Here is a 22161-nt window from a genome sequence, read left to right as displayed (position 1 = left end):
AGTACCTCAAACACCACCTTGGTCAATGTGAATGCACATAGGGATATGGCCACATTTCACATGGGCATGCTTGGGAGTATAGCATCCAGCATATGTGTAACTAATCAAAATCACTGTCTCATACCTAGCTGCTGTACCTCTCACACCTTAATGCGTCATTACAACCTGGCACACATCCACCACACAATAACCACAGACGGCGCTGGAATGACGAATGGGTTCATGTGCAGACATGAGAGGCAATGCAAAATAGATCATCATTCAATAAGACGAGCATCGCTGTGATTGTCACTGGACCTCAACACATTGATATGTGTACACATTGTACAGTCCAGAGCAACACTGTCCTGCCTACACCAACATCAAATCCATAAGTGACATGTGAGTGGGTACAGGCCAATCTACGATACACACACACAAACATGGCATGTGTAGCCATCAGTGGAGTAAATTGAACATTGGCATTGTGTGCACAATGATGTGCCATTGAACATGTTGGCACTGTGCACTGTTGATGTTTGACAGATGGCCATTGCCATTGTATGGCACCCAAATCATGGTAGCTACCGCCTGGCCCCGACAGTAAATTTGATACTTGTATAGCGCACTACTCACCCGCAAGGGTCTCAAGGCGCTTGTACGAATACCGCTGTGGAACCCATCCTGGCTTTCCCTGTGAGGTGTCCACTCCTGGGCACCCCCAAGGTGGAGGCCAGGCATCCTTAGCGTTGTGGGGGCCGTTGTGGAGATTAAGCAAGCTATTGCCCAGAATTGCAGAGTGGGACTCCATGATTGGAATAGGCACCGAGGCGAGAATTATCAGGTCCGTGGAATTTTTGAGCCCAGACCCGCCGATGCGGGGAATTGAACCCTGGTCCCAGGCTAGACCTCGGCATCAGGGTCTGCCGCTCTAATCATTGAGCCACACTTCTCCACAGTGTGTCACCAGCACACCCATTCACACAAGTGCGGTAGTGAGAGTCATGAAGACATGTGGAAATGGCGGTTGGTATGCTCCGCCGCCTGAATGGTAGAGCCTCATGTCAATGTATGGCACCCAAATCCTGGTAGCTACCACCTGGCCCCAGCAGTGTGTCACCAGCACACCCTTTCACACAAGTGCGGTAGTGAGAGGCATGGAGACATTTGGAAATGGCGGTTGGCATGATCCACCACTAAAATCGCGGTAGCACAGCCCGGGCCCCTGCGTTGTGTCACCGCCATGGAGCATGCCCTTACAGCCAATGGGAGCCATGATTGCGGTGGCATGATGCAATTTTGAAGATCGCGGTAGGCGTGCTCCGCCACCGCGGAGGAGGTCATTGGCTGCATTTGAAAGATGCACCATCGCACTAGCGCGCCCTGGGCCCCTGCATTGGGTCACCACCATGGAGCATGCCCTTACTGCCAATGGGGGCCATGATTGCGGTGGCATGATGCAATTTTGAAGAACACGGTAGGCGTGCTCCGCCACCGCGGAGGCGGTCATTGGATGCATTTGAAAGAGGCAGACCTGGACCACCAATTGCTGCAGCTTGACACCTTTGAAACGACCCCAGGGGGCTATATATGTGTGTGAGTGAGCCTCACATTTCCACTGCTCCAAGAGTCTGCTGCCTGAGAACCCTCACCTGCTGCTGCCTCCAGGGACTGCTGCCTGAGAACCCTCACCTGCTCCTGGCTCCAGGGACTGCTGCCTGAGACCCCTCACCTGCTGCTGCCTCCAGGGACTGCTGCCTGAGACCCCTCACCACCCAATTCTGCCGCTGTTGTCTCATGTCCACAGTGATGGCAAGGACAGAGAAGATCCGTGCCAGTCCCTTCACGAGTGAGGAGCTGGAGGTCCTGGTGGACCAGGTGCTCATACAGTACCCAAGGCTATATGGTGCCCCAAATGTCGTGGTAAGACTTCAACAGTGGTGGGGTAGGGCAGGGGGGCCACACATGTAGTTGGACTGATGCAGTGTGTGCCGTGGAGTAGTGTCATGCAGTGCCTGACATGCTGTCTCCATTGGGAGGGTGTGTGTACCCAATGCCACAGCTTATCCTCCCTCAACATGTATGTATGAGTGACCTGTGTTGTGTTGTCAGCCATACAGTGACACAGAAGGTTGTTCATGCTGTAATCAGGACAGTGATTGCTTGGCTGGATGGCTGTGTGTGCCCCTGTAGTCCATCTCAGTGTGAGCCCAGCTGGCCTGCACAGTCCCCGGCTACAAAGACAAGGACACCTCACTCAACTTACAGAGTATGACTTCAGTCTTTTCACATTGCACTCTATGGGCCATCTCAGCACTGTATTTAGCACACAACTGCCCTTGTGAATGGCATTTTGTATTTGTGTGATCATGTCCCTCAATGTGACCACCGTGACACATTCATCTATTCACAGGACAGGGACATTGATGGCTGAACAGTCTTGGACACAGTGAGTCCACCACCAAACACAGGTTGACATGTGATGTATGTGTTGCTCAAGCCAACAATGGACTGGAGTGTGGGCAGGCTACATGGGTGATTCAGTGCTGGCATCCTGCATGTGCGTAGATGTGCAGGGACTGTGTTCCCCCTCACACCTGCATGCTTTAACATCAGCTTTTCCCATGCATGTGTCCCATGTGAGCTGTACTATAGTCTCTGGTTGCCAATTTCGTTGGATATGTGATGATTTTGTATCTTGCTGCTATAGTGATAGATGTCGGTATATGGCACTGTGTCACTGATCATTTCCCCCTTTTGTCTCCCATGCCTGCAGCTCAAGGTACACCAGCGTAAGGCCGTGTTGAGGGCCATTGCAGCGAAGGTGCGAGCTCTGGGGGTCTCAAACCGACGGCGCACCCACTGCCACAAGAGATGGGACAACATCAGCGGGCTGGCAAAGAATGTGGCGGAGATAACCTTGGGGCTGCTCCTCGCACTGGGTGTCTGGCACAGCGCAGTATGACACCCCTAATGAGGCGCATCTTGGCGGTGACACAGCCTGAGCTGGATGCACATTTGAAGGAGCATCAGCAGCAAGCCAGGGCTGAGCATTTGGGGAGCCTGACTTTGGCTGGGAGTGGCTGCATGTGTACAGAGCCTGTGCCAGCGCTGGCCTCTGTGATGTTGGTAGTGTGATGCTGTGGCATGTAAGTGGCTGCTGGCCTGGGTGCCTGTGGCATGCATTTGCTCTACCTGTACTTACAAAGGTGATTTGGATGCTGTGCCTTCACATTACATTCTGAGTTGTGCTCTTCAGGTTTCTTCTGCATTGGTGTAGTCTTGGGAATCCCATGGGAGGGAACGGCAGTGTGCCCAATCTGACTGTGCGTATATCAATGCGTCCATTGCATGCACCCATATTGGGGAGGCCTACACATCTTACAGCAATGTGCATCATTATATTGTCCCCAATGTACGACATGGTGGGTGGCATGGGCTAATGTCCATTGTGGGCTGTCATGTTGTTTGTCTAGGTCTGTGTTGTCCCCTCCCGTTCCATCCAGTTCTGTCTTTGGCAACAAGTAGTGTGCCCCCGTCATGTCCCTAGGTGTGTTCAGAACTAGTTGTCTGTTTGAACAGAGCCACAAGCAGGGTGTTGTGCTGTGTGGTTATCACATGGCTCACTCATCCCTGAGTTTCCTGTTTCCACGCACTGCTTGAGTCTATGTAGTGAGTTGTCACGATTTGATTGCACAGGGTGGTGTGCAACATGTAGATTTGGTAAGCTTTCTGTTGCTGCCACTGACCTGACCCACTGATATCTCTACCTCAGCTGTTCCGCTCTCTCCCCCGTCAAGTGCCCCGACAGTCCCCGAGACACAGCCGGCTCCAGGGCTGCCTGACAGCCAAGTCTGAGTGTTAGTCACCCTCACACACCTGTCTCTCACACAGGTGGGCCTGCACTGCACATTGTTGCCCCCTGACTGTGTTGCTGACCATGGAAAGGTACAGTCGCACACATTCCCTGTGCAGCTTCTCATGGACTCAGTCTGCACTTTATCCTGGCCACTGGCCTTGTTGCTCTTTGCTGTGTTGAACTCTTCCCTGTGTAGCTTCTCATGGCCTCAGTCTGCACTTTGTCCTGCCCACTGGCCTTGTCGTTCACTGCTGTGTGCCCCCTGCCTGTGCAGCTTCTCATGGACTCAGTCTGCACTTTGTCCTGCACACTGGCCTTGTCGTTCACTTCTGCGTTGGACCCTTCCCTGTGCAGCTTCTCATGGACTCAGTCTGCACTTTGTCCTGCCCACTGGCCTTGTCGTTCACTGCTGTGTTGGACACTTCCCTTTGCAGATTCTCATGGACTCAGTCTGCACCCTGGACTGGCCACTGGCCTTGTTACTCTTTGCTGTGTTGAACTCTTCCCTATGCAGCTTCTCATGGACTCAGTCTGCTCTTTGTCCTGGCCACTGCTGCGTGCCCCCTGCCTGTGCAGCTTCTCATGGACTCAGTCTGCACTTTGTCCTGCTCACTGGCCTTGTTGTTCACTGCTGTGTTGGACCCTTACCTGTGCAGCTTCTCATGGACTCAGTCTGCACTTTGTCCTGCCCACTGGCCTTGTCGTTTACTGCTGTGTTGGACCCTTCCTTGTGCAGCTTCTCATGGACTCAGTCTGCACCCTGGACTGGCCACTGGCCTTGTTGCTCTTTGCTGTGTATAACCCTTCCCTGTGCAGCGTCTCATGGACTCAGTCTGCACTTTGTCCTGGCCACTGGCTTTGTCGTTCACTGCTGTGTTGGACCCTTCCCTGTGCAGCTTCTCATGGACTCAGTCTGCACTTTGTCCTGGCCACTGGCCTTGTCGTTCACTGCTGTGTTGGACCCTTCCCTGTGCAGCTTCTCATGGACTCAGTCTGCACCCTGGACTGGCCACTGGCCTTGTTGCTCTTTGCTGTGTATAACTCTTCCCTGTGCCCCGTCTCATGGACTCAGTCTGCACTTTGTCCTGGCCACTGGCCTTGTCGTTCACTGCTGTGTTGGACCCTTCCCTGTGCAGCTTCTCATGGACTCAGTCTGCACTTTGTCCTGGCCACTGGCCTTGTCGTTCACTGCTGTGTGCCCCCTGCCTGTGCAGCTTCTCATGGACTCAGTCTGCACTTTGTCCTGCCCACTGGCCTTGTCGTTTACTGCTGTGTTGGACCCTTCTCTGTGCAGCTTCTCATGTACTCAGTCTGCACCCTGGAGTGGCCACTGGCCTTGTTGCTCTTTGCTGTGTATAACTCTTCCCTGTGCAGCGTCTCATGGACTCAGTCTGCACTTTGTCCTGGCCACTGGCCTTGTCGTTCACTGCTGTGTTGGACCCTTCCCTGTGTAGCTTTTCATGGACTCAGTCTGCACCCTGGACTGGCCACTGGCCTTGTTGCTCTTTGCTGTGTTGAACTCTTCCCTGTGCAACTTCTCATGGACTCAGTCTGCACTTTGACCTGGCCACTGGCCTTGTCGGTCACTGCTGTGTGCCCCCTGCCTGTGCAGCTTCTCATGGACACAGTCTGCACTTTGTCCTGCCCACTGGCCTTGTTGTTCACTGCTGTGTGCCCCCTGCCTGTGCAGCTTCTCATGGACATGCTCTGCATCTTGTGCCTTGCTCTTCTCTTCTCATGGTACCTATCTGTGCAATACTGAATAAAGTTCTTTTGCTGTGTGTAAATGGTTCACTGTGCCACATGGTCTGTGTGGCACTTCAACATGGTCAATGTTTGGGCTCACTTACTCTATTTTTTTTAGGGGTGACAGGGTCTTCATTTCGTTTTGACCCAGATACTTGTGGTGGCAATGGTGGCAATTTCGAATGGTCAGCAGTAGTCATTTACTTGATTGGTTCATGTTGGCTCTATTGTACACATTTCAGGGGGAGGTCACTGCCAGCACAGAGTGGGTTTCTGCACACAGTATTAAAGGCAGGCTATCCAGGGCCATCATGTATGTGTGTTCTTCCTTTATGTGTGCCCTGTGGTGTATGTGTGTGGTCATCTTGTGATGGCTAGTCATCCTAGTCCCATGGATTACTTTCCATTTGTGCTCTTGGATGGCCAGGTAGTGTGCATTGTTAAGGGGGTGAGTTTGTGGGGAGTGTTGATGTGTGCATGCCTCTGCAATGTCAACTACACACGTGTCACCCGGGAGTTGTGTGCCTGTTGTTTTGATTGTTCATGCCTGTGGATGTGGTTGTATGCCCATGTGTGAGTTGTATGTTGTGCACTGTGCAGTGTGTTGGTGTGTCCTTGCAGTTCTGTCTGACTCCTACTTGTTGTTTTTGTCACTTGTGAGTATGCAGAGAGTGTTACTGGCAAGTCAGTGTTGTGTTTTGCTGCACATCCATGTGTCTTGTTGCTGTTTGTGAGGACTGTGCAGACCTGCTGCTCCACACTGCCATTGTGGTTGTGTTTTCTCATGCCATCTTGCCTCCAGTGTGGCATGTTGAGTGTGTTGTTATGCCCTCCCTTATAGTTGCATTCAGCTGCCTACCCATTGTGGGTCTGCACTCCCTCTCTTTGGTACACTCCTGCCATGTCCCCTACTGACATGCAGTACACTTCACTTTGGTGTGAGCTGTCCCCTTGGTTTGTATGAGTGTGTGCCTCCCCATGACTTCATTTGTGCCACTGTGCTTTGTGGTGCAGTTATTTGTCCAGGGTCAATGTGTCACTCAGGGCATTTCCCCAATGGATCATGTGTGATGTTCTGGTGCTGTTTGTCAGTCGTGGTTGCTCCTATGCAGTTCAACTGTGTGTGCTGCCCAGTCCTGTGGTCAAGTTGTTTCCACCTTTGTGTCCCAGGCTTGTGCATCTATTGGGTGTTGTGTTGGATGTATGTGTGTTGTTTGTGTTTTTGCTTCACTTCCTGGTTGTGCTGTTGTCTTTGTGCTGTGCTGTATGGTGTTGTGTGGGTCACTGTTCTGTCACTGTTGTCTGTGTGTGTGTATGGTATGCTTGGTGTGCACACACCGTTTGTTGTGCATGCAGTGCTGTGCGTTTATGTTGCCTTGTGATTGCCTGGTGTGCATCCCTGATGTCCTGCTGTGTTTGCTATGTGATTGTTCGGCCTGTGCATCTGTTGTTTGGTTGTTGTGGCTGTGTTGTTCTGTGATGGTGCACTTCTTGTGTGTGTTGTGGTATGTTGTCTGTGCATTGTTCCTGAATGATGAGGTTGTGCACTCCTGTTGTGTCTGTGCTCCCATTGCCTTTCCCCAGTTTAGCTGCACAGGGCATGTCTGTTGTTGTTGTTGTGGCTCTGTGTGTGTTTCTGTTGGGTTATGTGTTGGTCTGTTGTATTTGTTTCCACATTTGTGGTGGCATCCCTGTGTGTGTGTGCGTGATGTCTGTGGCTGAGCCCAGGGTGTGTGGTTGTTTGTGTGTGTATTGACTGTCAATTATTGACAGCCTTCAGTGTGTTTGGCACTGGTGTTGTGTGCTGCTGGTGTGAGGGGGGTATGCGTATAGATTCTTACTGGTGTTTGTCAGTCCTGAGGTGTGTAGATGGGCCCTGTGTGTAGTGCTGCTGATGTGCTCCTGTGGTGTAGTTGTATGGATGTGTGGCTGTTCAGTTTGACTTCAGGGCCTTCCTTTCATCCTTGTGCCTATCTGTAGTTTGCCTTGCTGTCTCCCTGTGTCGTTGCACTGAGCTGTCTGTGGTTTGAGTTCACTGACTATGCCAGCCATGTGTGCTTTGATGGTGTGAGGGTGTTGTGCTCTGTTCCTTGTGTTGATATGATGTACACATGCTTGTTGTGTGTCTCCATGGCCTTCCATTTGTGTGCAGCCCACTTTGGTTTCCCTATTTGTTGTGCTACATTGCTGTTGGCATGTGGGGTGTGTATGTGTGTGTCAGTCGGTGGTATGCATGTGTTGCTGTGCAGGCTGTGTGTCCATTTGGATGTTAATTCCTTTTATGTGTTCATTTGTTGCTTGTCCTCATTTATATTTCCCTGAGTGTGGTGTTGTGTGTGCTTTCCTGGCCCTGTGCTACTGTGCTGTGTGTTGTGTGTTCCTGTGCAGCTACTCCTGCAGTGTCTGTCTCCATGATTGTTTGTTGTGTGGTGCAGGGTGTGTATTGCCCTGGCTTGTTAATGTGCATGGGGTGCACAGGAGGGGCACATGACATGTGCCTTCATAGGGTGTGCTAGTATGTGGTGGGAGTGGGTGTGGCCCTGTGGTCTTTGTGCTCTGCCCATGCCTGGCACTGGCCCTGCCTTCTGCATTGTGCGCATGTATTTTTTGTGTTCGCCGCTGCGGTGACGTGACCGGGACATTGCTGCATGGTGGCGGTGGCTGTGTGTCCAGCATCCAGTGGGGTGACTTTGTGGCAGGTGGGTGATGTGTGGGTGCCCTTGTGGATGTGTCCCTGTCCCCCCTAGGGTGTCTGATGTGGATTTGGACCCTGTGTCAGGCCGTGTGTTGTGTTTGTTTTCTTGCGTACCTGCGGCGGCGTCCACGGCGGTCCATGAGTTCCTGGTGATGTAGCAGGTAAAGACGTGTAGAGCTGGGTTCATGGCGGTTGTGACAAGGACTTTGGTTTCGCGCTCTGCTGTCGAGCTTCCACCATCTCTGGTTGGGTGGTGTCTCCGCTGCGGTGCGTCTGCTTGCTTGAGTCATCCTAATTTGTGGAGCGGGGCGGATGTCATTCCACACGGCGGTGAGTCTCCATTGGCTCCCACCGCTGCGGTGGCAGGCACACTTTCATGGCGGTGCACGTCGCACTTTGGCGGTCAGGAAATGGCCTATGTTTGACCATACTAATATGGCAGGCGTGAGGTCCGCTGCTGGCGGGCGGAAAAAGCCATTTTTCTGCACCGCCAGCGCCGCGGTGGTGCCACCGCCCTACATCCTAATGGACCCCATAGTGTAGTGGTAATGTTTATTGTAAGGAGAGATGAGGGAGGTACATATATTTAGTAAATGTGTTTTACGTATATTTGATGTGTTTTCAACAACTAATTTCCACCATTACATGTTGCAGTAGTAGTTGCACGTCGGGTCTCATTTTTTTCACAAACTACTTTTGTTTTATAAAGTGGTTAATGCTATATATATATTAGGCACTTAATTAAACAAAAGTGTTTGGAAAGGTGTACTTTTTTGGTTTAGCGACATGTTGTTTAATAACTAAAATATTTTTATCTTCTTCACTGTTAGATATATTTAGACTTTGTTTAAAAGTGATATACTTTGCAAGTGTTCACTATTATTTTTCGACAGAATTTTTGGCCTAGATGGATTGAATATTTGGAATTTGTTGCGTTTTTTCCATCTAAAATAATTATCATTTTCGTTTTTTTGGGGGTTTCTTCATTTTGGATTTGAAAAGATTTTTAAATGTTATCGTATTTCGATCAGAATTGGATTACAATGTTGGAACTTTTTTTATTGGGTGCGTTTTTTGACATATGCACTATTTTTAGTGTGCATATTAATATATTTTTAATCAGTCACTGGATATTTCAAATGGATTCTCTGTTATTTATTATGGATTTAACAAAAAAAGGACTCTTGATGAAGTAATGGATGGAATGTATGTCCAAGAGTTGAAGAAAGAAAACATCTGAAGGTAAGAAGACCCGACTTTTATTATTAATTAAAAAAATGTTTGAAAATAATCAATTGAATTAGTAAGAGTTGTTTTAGGACAAAACAGACAAGTAAAAAAATTGTGTTTTAAAAGTGTGGGATGTGTGCAAGATTATCAAGGGAGTCTGAAGCCACTGTCAACAAAAATTGTTGAATTACACCCAATGGTCTTTCTGACATTTCCTTAGTTCTGGCAGAAATACGTGGGTTCAGATTACCTATTAATGAGCACCATTCTCATTTATTGGAAACTTTGCCCCTTCTTCAAAATTTCCAAGAAATTAGGATGAGGTTTGCCAATTGATTTGTTGAAGGAGTTGTGCCATCCCTCTATGGCATTGTTTGTTTTTGCTCCTCCCTCTAAGCAGGTCGAGTAACAGTTCCACCAGTCCACATGGAAATGTGGTCTCCTTCTGTGACTCGACCTGCTTAGATCGCCAATCCATGTGTCTTCAAAATAATTTAGTATAGGTGCCAATTTATCTTCATTTGCTGTGAAATATTCTGATTCAGTAATTGAAGTGTAGTACTCGTCTACACTGTCAGGAAGAACAAAGTAAAGGGCAGTTAGTTTTTTTAGTTCAAACTGTAGTTTACGGTCTGATATATGATCCTTAAGGATGTTTTTTGAAGTTTTCGCCAATATGCTTGAGAAAAAACATCCTTGAATTTGAGACTCTGGATATGTTTTTGTTATTGTATTATTCATAGTTAATTCTAAGTCAATTATTACTTTTCTCGGACTTTTGTTGGATGTTTTAGATTTTATCACTGATAAAAATTCAGTGTATGTTGAGGATTGTTTATCAGGGAGTAAACTGTATACTAAGGGAACACTGTATGTGTGAATAGTGTATATTTAGGTGAATGGATGGGGCGTGCTTTTAAACATTCCATCCATCATCCAAATATCATTGTTTTCTAACCTTATGGGACTATGGGGTGTGCTAAAAATTAGGATTCTCTTTTGAGGGTTATGGTTGTCATGCAATAGGAAAGGTTCATTAGAAACAGTAACAGAGAATTCAGGTGGAATTATTCTGTCAGAGTATGTTTGGGGTGTTAATCTTTGTGGGTTGCTTGTCTGTTTTTGACGTTGAATAATTCTTCTCAAATTGGGTACTGTGGGCATACAACTTGCAACATGTGGGGGAATTTGTTGTGATACCTCCCTTAAAACTGCACCACAGGGTTCATTGGAAGTGGTTGCAATATCTTTAATTTCATTTATCCTTTCTCGAACTTCAATCTCCATTTCAGAGGCAGAGTGTTTATGGTCTGTGGTTCTTAAAACAGTGTCACCAAGAGTAACTGCTCTGCCAGTGCAATGGGTTGAGGGATATTGCACACCTCCAATGACACCTGGGTTCAGATAGTCTCTCTTTACAATAAACATACCCACTATGTTTTAGCAGTCTCTTCCCTCTTTTTGATTGTATGTACTTGGCTTCTTTGAATGGGGTAGCCATATATTTTCTGAAAAGAGAAGAAAGAAAATGTTTGTTTTTTTATTTAAAATTTAGTGATATATACCTGTTTAGAGTGAAAATGACATTATGTTTTATATAATTATTTTCACAGTTTATAATGTATGCATTTTCAAAATCTGTTTAATGCTTTTATTTTGATGTATCTCTATCTTTGTTGTTTTTAAACATAAAAATAATGCTTGATTGGGAGAGAAAAAGAGTGTAATTAGTTGTATAGAAAAATATTTCAGTTTTTCTTTCCTTTTTAATTAGATGTTGCAATGTTCTTTTGGTTTGGAAAATTGATTGTTGTTTTCTGTGTTACTGAAAATAAAAATACGTTTTGGTGTTTTATTAGATATATATAGTTTAATGGTGAAGTTTCCTAGGGAGAGAAATATAGTTATTTATTTTTGTTGGCTTTTCTTTTAGGAATCTTACCTTTATAATATTGTATAGGTAGTTTCTTTCATTGATTTATGATTTTTAGTTGTTTTGTGGTCTGAAAAAGTTTAAAGAAAATTATTGTTAGCATATTAAAAATATCTTACATAATTTCTCTGAAACATAAAAGTATATTTTTGGTTAAGGAACAACACATTAATGTTTTATAATTCTATACAATTTTTTATTTTTTATTTGATAAGATACATCTGTGTTTGTTTGTCAACATTTCTTATTCAAGTATAAACAATCTATTTACCTGTTATATTTCTTTTTCTGTGGGAGAAAAAAGTTATTTTCTTTATAATAATTTAAGTACAATTTAGAATGAAATAATGTATTGATGTAGAAATTACCTTTTAATGTTTTTCTTTTTTATGATTGAAGGTTTGAAAGCTGAAAAAAACCAGGTTTGAAACATTATTTATAATTTGTGTTGATGATGCTTTTTGTTTTGCTTCTTTTGTGTTTGTATGTTTTCTCATTTATTTGCTTGTTTTTGATTGGTTATATTTAAGGGAATTACCTTGGTATATGCTTTTAATGATGTTAAGTGGACATATATATATTTCAATGTCCGAATGTTGTTTCTGTGTTTGATGTTGGATTATGTAGTAATCTGTTGATATTAAAAAAAAAATAACGAGATATCTTTAGTATGTGATGACATTTATCAGGTAGTTATAAATACAATAACATGTCTTACAAAGATAAGTGTATGTTTTAGAAGGTTTAGGAATTTACCTTTTATAAATATACGGCATTTTTACAGTTTAACACATTATTTATTTTAGGAATGGTAGCTTTATATTATCTCTATTTAGAACAATTTTAGAGGTATGCACTCTTTTGTTTAGCAATAGTAATGTTAACATATAACTATTCTGCACGTTTTTTTTTAAAGAAGCTCCTTTTGGAGTTGAAATAGTTATTTAACCCACATCACTATCCAACATTTTCTGTGAGGTAAGCCCCCTTTGGAGCAGGAATAGTAATTTTAACAGACTACTACCCTGCACCTTTTCTAAATCAAGCACCTTTTGGAGTTGGAATAGTTATTTTAACCTAAACACTATCCAGCATTTTCTTTGAGGCAAGCACCTTTTGGAGTTGGAATAGTCATTTTAATCTAAACACTATCCAAAATTTTTTCTGAGGCAAGCACATTTTGGAGTTGGAAGAGGTATTATCACCTAAACACTATCCAGAATTTTCTCTGAGGAAAGCACCCTTTGGAGTAGGAATAGTAAGGTTAACATACTACTATCCTGCATCTTTTCTGAATCAAGCACCTTTTGTAGTTGGAATAGTTATTTTAACCTAAACACTATCCAGCATTTTCTCAAAGGTAAGCACCCTTTGGAGTAGGAATAGTAATGTTAACATACTACTATCCTGCACCTTCTCTGAATCAAGCACCTTTTGGAGTTGGAATAGTTATTTTAACCTAAACACTATCCAGCATTTTCTTTGAGGCAAGCACCTTTTGGAGTTGGAATAGTCATTTTAACACACTATCCAGCATTTTCTCTGAGGTAAGCACCCTTTGGAGTAGGAATAGTAATTTTAACATTCTTCTATCCTGCAACTTTTCTGAATCAAGCACATTTTGAAGTTGGAATAGTTATTTTAACCTAAACACTATCCAGCATTTTCTCAGAGGTAAACACCCTTTGGAGTAGGAATAGTAATTTTAACATACTACTATTCTACACCTTTTCTAAAGCAAGCATATTTTGGAGTTGGAATAGTTATTTTAACCTAAACACTATCCAGCATTTCCTGTGAGTTTATCATCCTTTGGAGTACGAATAGTAATTTTAACATACTTCTATTCTGCACCTTTTCTGAAGGAAGCACATTTTGGATCAGGAATTAAACCTAAACACGATACAGCATTTTGTCTAAGTGAAGCAATGTTTGGAGTAGAAATCTAAATTTTGGTACTAGTTTGCATTGTTTTATGAAGGTAGCACTATTCGGAGTTGGAATACTAATTTAAAGTTCAACACTATTTACCATTTTCTCTGAGGTAAGCTCCTTTTGGAGTTTGAAGAGTAATTATAAAATGTAATTATAAAATATCACTATATTTTATTTTTGCTGAAAACAACAACTTTTGGAGTTAGAATAGTAATTTAAACGCTAAAAATATCCTGCATTTTCTCTGAGGCAAGCAGTCTATCTATTAGTAATAGTTTTTAACCATAGCACTATTCTGCATTTTTGTAAACCAAGCAGGTTTTCGAGTTGGAATAGTAATTTAAACGAAACGATTATCCAGTATTTTAAATGATGAAAACACTTTTAGGTGTAAGAATAGTAATTGTAATCTTCCACTATCCTGCACCTTACTTGTGGAAAACATGTTTTTGCATTGATATAGTCATTTAAAGTTGTACTTTATAACATTTTTTTGATGGAAACACTAATTTAACTTAGAATATATTTTGTAAATTGAATAACTATTATTATTTTCGTTGGTGAAGTATCGTTTGTTTTAGAAATATTTAGTATACACCCACCATTATATATTTCTTTAGAAACGAGAAAAAACATATGTTGTCACTTACTTTATATATATTGTCCCAAATAGAGTATTATGAAAACTTTGTTGGAGTTTGTAAAGTTTTGTAACAAACTGAAAAAAAAGATAATATGTTTGATTTTAGTACATTTGCGTCTCTACAAATTATTAAGTAGTTATGCATTACTATAGTTTATACTTACTTCGAGTTTTGGATGGCTTTCTTCGACAATTATATTTTGGAGTGTGTAATCCCGCGTGCAGTCTCTGGTAATCAGTTAACTACAGTTTTTAAAATGGTGGACGGCTCCTTTTATACGTTTTGTTGTGTTGAACTTTATTTGAAAGTAAAATATGTTTTGCGTATGATTTTTTTGTGTGTTTTTAATGGTGTGTAAGAATGTTAATAATTATTTTGTCATGTTATGTTTCTTAACGTTTTGTTTTTGTATGTTTTAACATCCGTTTTGACTGTTTCCGGGTCAAAGTAATTTCAATGAAAGAGTTGTAGGACTTTTGTTTGTCGGCATTTGAAAACTGTATTTTTCTTTTTTGTTGTTGATATTAGTTGTGTTTTATTGTGTTTTTCACATGGGAAGGTTTGCTATGTTTTCTGGTAGTTTACATCGTCAAATAAATTATTATCATTTTAGTGTATTTGTTTTGTTAATAAATCTGATTTTTTTTATTGTTGGATAAATGTTTATGATGGTAAAATATTTTCATATATTATTTTGTATTAATTTAGTTTTACATTTATTTAATATGTGTTTTATATATTTGGGTAATGTTTAGTATAGTTATATATATTTTTTTATATTTAGTTAAAAATACTCTAGTATTAAAAATAGTGTTTATTGTAGCAATATTTAAAAAATGATTAATATAAATAAATTATTATACATAAATAATATTAAACGTGAATATTAATTTTAGTACTCGCATATTAATTTTAATGCCTAGGTATTAATTTTCGATAACTACATGTCAGTTGCGTTGTAAAAGTTGTGTTTTAAAAGCGTGCGTTGTATTTGTTTGCGTTGTAACATCATATATCCAAATAAGAACTTTAAAGAAGATAACCTAGGCCCGAGAGGAAGAAGAAGAAATTAAGGGACTTTACGTAGAAGAAGAAAAAGGGCTAAGGAAGTCTTTTGCACGTGTAAATAAGGAACTAAAGTACTGTAAAGGGAATTTCCAGCACTTCCGGAGTGGTGTTTGAACTGTTTAAGCAGCAATCCCTGGTGGAGGAAAGACTAAAGTGTTTGTTTGCTGCAAAGCTAAACCGACAACGAAAATGGAGGCTGGAAATCCGAACTGTAGGTCCAAATGGATAATAGGCACATTCATAGTAGGAGTGATAGTTTCTATAATCATAGCTGTTGTAATGTCAATTATTACTTCACATGAGGCAGAAGTCATAGAGGTGAAAGGTGCAAAAAGAACTATTGATGGACAGAATGCAGAACAATGTCATACATTCACCCCTGTACAGAAATTTGAGCCTAAATCCATCTTTTTTTGCTCACCATGCCATTCCAGTTTGGACCCAGCCATATGCAAATCAGTCTTGACCCTGTGCCTCATGGGACAGTCAAGCCTGAACTGCCAGGCCAGGTCCTCCCTGGACTGGAAACAAGCATCCTAGGACCGGTTTTGGGGTTTCACCCCTCTTCAGCCAGAATAGCTTGATTCCAGTGGCATGGAGAGCACGGGACTCACGTCTAAGCATACCCGTCCCACTCGGGGTGACAATTGCAAAAAGAACTATTGATGGACAGAATGCAGAACAATGTCATACATTCACCCCAGTACAGAGATCTGGGCCTAAATCCATCGTGTTTTCGCTCACCATGCCATTTCAGTTTAGACCCAGCCATATGCAAATCAGTCTTGACCCTGTGCCCAATAGGACAGTCCAGCCTGAACTGCCAGGCCAGGTCCTCCCTGGACTGGAAACAAGCATCCTAGAACCAGTTTCGGGGTTTCACCCCTCTTCAGCCAGGATAGCTTGATTCCAGTGGCATGGAGAGCACGGGACTCACGTCTGAGCATACCCGTCCCACTCGGGGTGACAATCGCAAAAAGAACTATTGATGGACAGAATGCAGAACAATGTCATACATTCACCCCAGTACAGAGATCTGGGCCTAAATCCATCGTTTTTTGCTCACCATGCCATTCCAGTTTGGGCAAAGCCATATGCAAATCAGTCTTGACCCTGTGCCCAATGGCACAGTCCAGCTTGAATTGCCAGGCCAGGTCCTCCCTGGACTGGAAACAAGCATCCTAGGACCGGTTTCGGGGTTTCACCCCTCTTCAGCCAGGATAGCTTGATTCCAGTGGCATGGAGAGCACGGATAAGGGAGGGAGAAAAGTGTTACTGACGAATACACGGCATGCAGAAACTACCAATTTTGTGCTCATTCCTATGAGTGTCAGAGCTTTCAACATGTTAAAAGGACAAATAAGCATGTGTCAGTATCTGTTTGTGGTAAACCACCATTTACCCCAAAAAAAGTATTTCAATTGTATTACGTGTTGGCAAGTGCCTCTAGCACACACTTTACAGTAATGCTCCAATAAATTCTTTTGAGAAGGACCACAAACCGTGAAGCTTTTTTGGCCAGAAAATGTACATTTGTCATCGATCATCTCATTACTCCTTATGTACAAGTCCTCCTCTTCCAGTGCAAGGTGGCTAGCAAAGTCTATCAAGTGTTGACCAATATCACCGGCTCAATTCATTTTCTGAAGTCTTGTTTAGCTAATGAGAGATTTCTGGGGCCACTCTCATTATGGAGATCTGTGCTTGAATCCAGGTCATATGTTTCAATTCCAACATGGCTGCTTCAACTTTTAATCCTCTTAAGTTCGAAAAATTAAGTACCACTAGGAGGAGTCATATTATCAGCTTGTAGCAGAATAAAATGCTTGATTATCCAAATTTACTGCTAGGCTATTAATAAATATTGGATCTAGCCCCTTGGGGCAGCAAAACGCTGTAAATGCTATCAAGATACTCTGCTGACGTGGGTAAAAAGACAGATAGGCATGATTACAATGAATGTGAAAAACACATAAAAAACATTTGAGTATGGAGAAACTGAGGGAGAAAATACACAATAATTCAGTGGAGAGAGGCTGGAGTATAAGAAATCCTGTCTATATTGAACTATAGCAGGATCATGTCAGAAATACAAAGGGGGGTGGGGCAATCCAGAATCTTAGACCATATGTTGAAAACGCTTGTTGACATATGTGTTCTTTGTGAGTCATTTGAATTTTCACCCTCACAAGGGATATGCTCTTAGTATTGCTGGTGACAACAGATGTATTTGTTTTAGAAGCAGGTTCGAAAGCTTCTCAGGTGAGGTGATTTATATATCATGCAAGAAGCATTGAAATGTGTTCTGGCAGAGAGAGTGGATGAATGCTATTCTTTTAGTGAAGGTGAAATGTGCTCAAACTTTCTATGATTGGTGATAAATTGAGGTACTGCATAAAGAACTGCCTAGTGGTGTCTATGAAAGCTGTAGGACATTGAAACTCAACAATTTGATGTTATTTTTGGTGAGGGAAGGCTCTTGGTTGACCATATATGTGGCGGAAGATGGAAGGCAGATGAGCGCTTGGAGTCTCCATGTTAATAAATGAAGTATCAATAAACCAAATTTGCCTGGGTGTTCTAAATTTTGATTGGGTGAAATGGGCAACATCTGCTATTTGAAGGTGTGCACAGGGCCGGCTTTAGCGCTGGTGGTGCCCAGTGCGACAATAATTTTTGGCAATCAAACACCCTATGACCGCCTCCTCTGATTCTCTCACTACCACCAGGCAAAAGTGCCCCTCATCTCTCCAATCATGTGTTATTACTAAATACAGCGCCCCCCCTGAGGTCAGCGCCCCCCTCCACAGGTCAGCGCCCAGTGCGGCCGCACCAGTCGCACTGCCCTAAAGCCAGCCCTGGGTGTGCAACACTGACAAACTCAAAGAGGCAACAGGACTTGTATCTCAGCCTGTGGATGATTTCCTGTGTATTCTGTGAAGGACAGCGCAGAAGAGCTATTAGTAGCCACTTCAATTGTGTCAAAAGGGAAGAGGCAGGAACACAATTCGAGAATCAGTCAAGAGTTTGACCATGAAAAACTGAATCATCTGAATCTGCTAGAGAGCCCCTTTTGCAAGACCAAGATAATTGAAATGCCTGTAATCTAAGCAGGATTCCCCTAAGACCATGTTTTTCATTGTGGATCCTTGTGAATAAAATGTACTGGTGTCTTTCACGGAGGAAGCAATAGGAAACAAGAAAGGCAATATTGAAGGTGAAAGAGAGAATCAAATGTAAATCATTAGTTAAGAACCAACACCTTGAGCAATATTCTAACACTGAGGTCCAAAATGCATAATTTAACAAATCAGAGTCTAATGATCTCCCACTACGAGCACTTGCATTTTTTCAGCCATTGGTCAACCATCCAGCCACTAACCTCCATCATGCAAGTTTGCCACACCTAGATATTCACCCATCTAGAGAATATTCTAGGCATTGTGCATGTATTCACTGATGATAATATCTATCATTGTCGTTTTCAGCAACATATATTGCCTTTGTTCTGTGTGTGTTCAGCTCAATACATTCTTACCTTGTGCAAAAAGTTAACTCTACCCACAGCTCCTACTTTTCCACTGTAATTGAGGAATGCTGTGTTTCCTTCTGTTGCACCGTAGAACTCATTTATGTGAATAGGTCCAAATCTGTCCAGGAACTCTTTCCAGACCTCAGGTCTACAACCATTGCCAAAAGCGATCTTCACACAATGCTCGCGATCATTGTTTTTCTGAAAATGAAAACACCACATTGGTCAGCCAAGGTGTGTTAAATAAACCATGTCTGCCTCGTGAACTTTAATAATAAATGATAGCAGTCAAGAAATCAGAGTTCATTCAAAACATCTTTAAAGCAACAATTTTATCTCTTCCTTAAATATTTGGTTATATTGCTATGAATCTATTTGTTTATAGGTTTTCTAAATTCAATTAACTGTCTTCTTGGAAATGGGACCTAAAATCTCCTGGTTATACAAATGACTTGGCATGGTTTGCAGTAGCTCACTGAGCTATTTTACGAGGATTTAGACCTATATTTGTCTCTGAGCAGAGATTTTCATCTACTGATCTAGTGTTCTCCTAACTTGTAACCATCATATTATCTCACTGAACTATTTTACTTCTAGATCCAGACATTATCTTGTCTAAATTTCCCATGAGAACTATAACTTGGCAGGATACAGAGACAGAAGCCATTGGTTATAAGATAAGGGGACTGCACTGTAGGCAAATTGAAAATAATCCGACAGCTTGGTGCCCTGAAAGAGTAGATAGAACTGGGACAACCTGTCGAACACCTGAGGTAACTTTAATCGCCCCAGAAGTCTGCTTTTCAGGTGACCTCAGCACCCAGCGGAGCAGCCCTCCCTCCCTGCCCCCAGTGCCGTGAGACACACACGGGTGAGTATTTGTGCTTTACCAACCCGATTGATTAATTGATTGATTGATTGAAAGCCTATTTATGATCACATGTGACTTACTCTTCTTTTGCCCATACAAACCTATGATCAAATCATAGGTGCACTGGTGTTACAATGCTTGCTCAGTGGAGTTTTTCATTTTTGGCACTGTCACTTTTTGTGGTGTGGGCTAGCAGGAGAAAGGGGGGTGCATGGTTTTAAGAGAGGCTGGTTTTGGGGGATGTCCTTAGATTCCAAACAGCCAAAAAAGAAGCCTCAGTGAAAGGGAGACATCCACAGGAGGAGAAAAGAACACTCACTGGAATGGAGTCAGGGTTTTAGCAAGAGCCATATTCAAACAATTCCTTAAAGACCTGAGAAGAGACAAGGGTTGCTCAAATCCTTGTCAAAAAGAGACTAGGGTTGACCATTGCCTTTCTCCTGCAAAGACACCTCAAAGCCCCGCTCAGTGATACAGGGCCTGTGTTACTATATTGGTGCACATGTGTTTTGGTGTTTTGGTACTGTGTCAATTTAAATCGCTGTTATGTGGACTATTGAACCTTTTAGCGCTCTCTGGTTGGAAAGAGAGAGTGCCAGTTGGCAACACCCACTTCGCTGCAGATTCTTGTTGCCCTCCAGTAAAGACCTCAAAACTCTTCTCAGTGAAGCAGAGGCTGTTACTTTGCATATGCAGTGGACTTTTGCTCATTGTGCCTCTTTATTCTCTCATGTGGTGTGGAGTATTGAGCCTTCTAGAATGCGCTGCTGGTTGGAAGCAGAGTGTGTTCCTTGAATGCGCCTCCCTTCGTTGTCCTGCTCCACCTCTACAGGATCTCCTCTTGTCCTCCAGCAAAGACCCCAAAAGACCTCTTAATGACATGGAATGTCAGCGATGTATCAGTGCCTGTGGCGAGAAGACATCAGACAGGAGCCAGAGACTTAACTGAAACTTTTAATGAAAGGTTTGTTGTATGTTTTTTGTTTTTTATAAGTAAGATGACAATCTGAAAATTTTATAATTGAGTAACGACTTGTGGAACCACCTCACACCAAGTTCCCAATGTTTTTGGAAAGGTCTACTGGAGATTGTACGCTTTGGTATAGAAACCAGTAGGTATGGTGATTCTTGGAAATTAATCCATTAAGAAATATGTTTTGAATGGAAATAATAATTCTAAAATGGGAAATAATGAAGTTTTGACAGTAAATAGGCTTATGCTTTCCAATCCTCAGCACCATCATTAGTTCCTGACTAAATTGTTGCAATACACTGAATTTAGCTTTGTCCAAGTAGAAAATACATAAGCTCCATCTCATAAAGAATCTAGCAACTAGAATCTTCTTTGAACTTTTTCCCTTGGACACTGATATTTGATAATTTACAACTGTGACAATGGCTGATATATGACTAAAAGGCTCAAATTTTAAATCGTATGCATTTGTCACAAGGTTATGCATGGAAACAGTCCTTCTCTAATGCAAAGGATAACCACTCCTCACTATCCTTTTGGTATCTTTTGCTCCTCCTTGAAAGACCTATAATCCATTCCCCAGAATTTAAAGTCTAGGGCTAGTAGTCGTGAATTTTTACTTCTTGCAGTTACTCTCTGGAACACCCTCCCTGGGCAACTGTGTCTTTTAAAGATCATCTAGCTTTTAGGAAATCCTTAAATACGTGTAGGAAAATGGATTAATATTTAGGGTGGTCCATCCCAAAGCATAAGGCCCCATCTGCTAGACCTTAAGCAGATAAAATAAAATAAACCTGTGCTTAATCCCTGGTAACATGACACAAAGATGCCAGGCTTGAGTCAAAGGCAATGTGTAAATTATTTAGGCAGTGCATACACATGGAAAAAGTTAGACAAAGCACAATTAAATTCAAATTTTAAAATAAAGAGAAATATTTTTTGAATAAAATTAAACCAACATAACAAAAATTCAATAAAAGGAACCAGCTATATGATTTTTTAAAGATTTTAAGTGAAAATAGCGAAAACTGCAGAAAGTGCCAATGGTAGTCTATTAAAGCTGGAAAGTTGGACCAAGGCACAATCTGAAGCCCAACGCAATGGATACCTGGTTGGATACAATAAGCGGTCCCGGTGAAAGTCTGGAAGTCAAAAACGTTTGAGCCAATATCTAAGAAATGGACAATCTCACTTTTGAAAAAGAAAATCCTCCCTGACCTGGCTGCTGCTAAAATTGCAGCTGCTGAAGTAGACCTAAGGTCGTGGACATCATGTCCAGTTCGCTTGAGATCTTCTGCAGTTCCAGAAGGTCTTCTGAGGAAGACTGGAAGAGGACACAGCTGTAAAGCATCTACCAGCCTGTGGGTGAGAAGACCGCTGGACACTCCCTAACCAATGAGGTATGGGGTACTGGGAAACCCTACCCACTTTTTAAGCAGTGCCTGTTTGCTGCACTTCAAACACAATCCCACAATGTACCTCGACCTCAAATCGAAGATGAGGAAACCCTTCTCCTAATTTGCAAAGTGTGCCCACCCAGAGGTGGGGCCATAGTAATGACAGTACCCTTCCCTTTGGTCACTAAAAACTGGTTTTGGGGTTAGCTTTCCTTCCTCTGGGTTTGGTGCTTGTTTGAAATGGCCCTTTCTGCAGAGTCGCCCCTGAAATATTTTGCCTTCCTCCTACTCCTTCTGAG

The 22161-nt window shown here is 42.8% G+C and overlaps 1 protein-coding gene across 1 annotated transcript in view; it reads right to left on the bottom strand.

The window, feature by feature from the left end:
- The window catches only part of LOC146869659 (long-chain fatty acid transport protein 2-like), a 327567-nt gene that overhangs the window by 127519 nt on the left and 177887 nt on the right, over positions 1 to 22161 (bottom strand). Inside the window, exon 5 of the mRNA XM_085609559.1 lies at positions 18628 to 18822. Coding sequence (XP_085465685.1) covers positions 18628 to 18822 — 195 coding nt within the window. The remainder of the gene's footprint in view (positions 1 to 18627; positions 18823 to 22161) is intronic.

This window comes from Triturus cristatus, chromosome 1_1 (genome assembly GCF_964204655.1).
Source record: "Triturus cristatus chromosome 1_1, aTriCri1.1, whole genome shotgun sequence".
NCBI lineage: Eukaryota > Metazoa > Chordata > Amphibia > Caudata > Salamandridae > Triturus > Triturus cristatus.
This window is presented reverse-complemented; position numbering and strand designations above follow the sequence as displayed.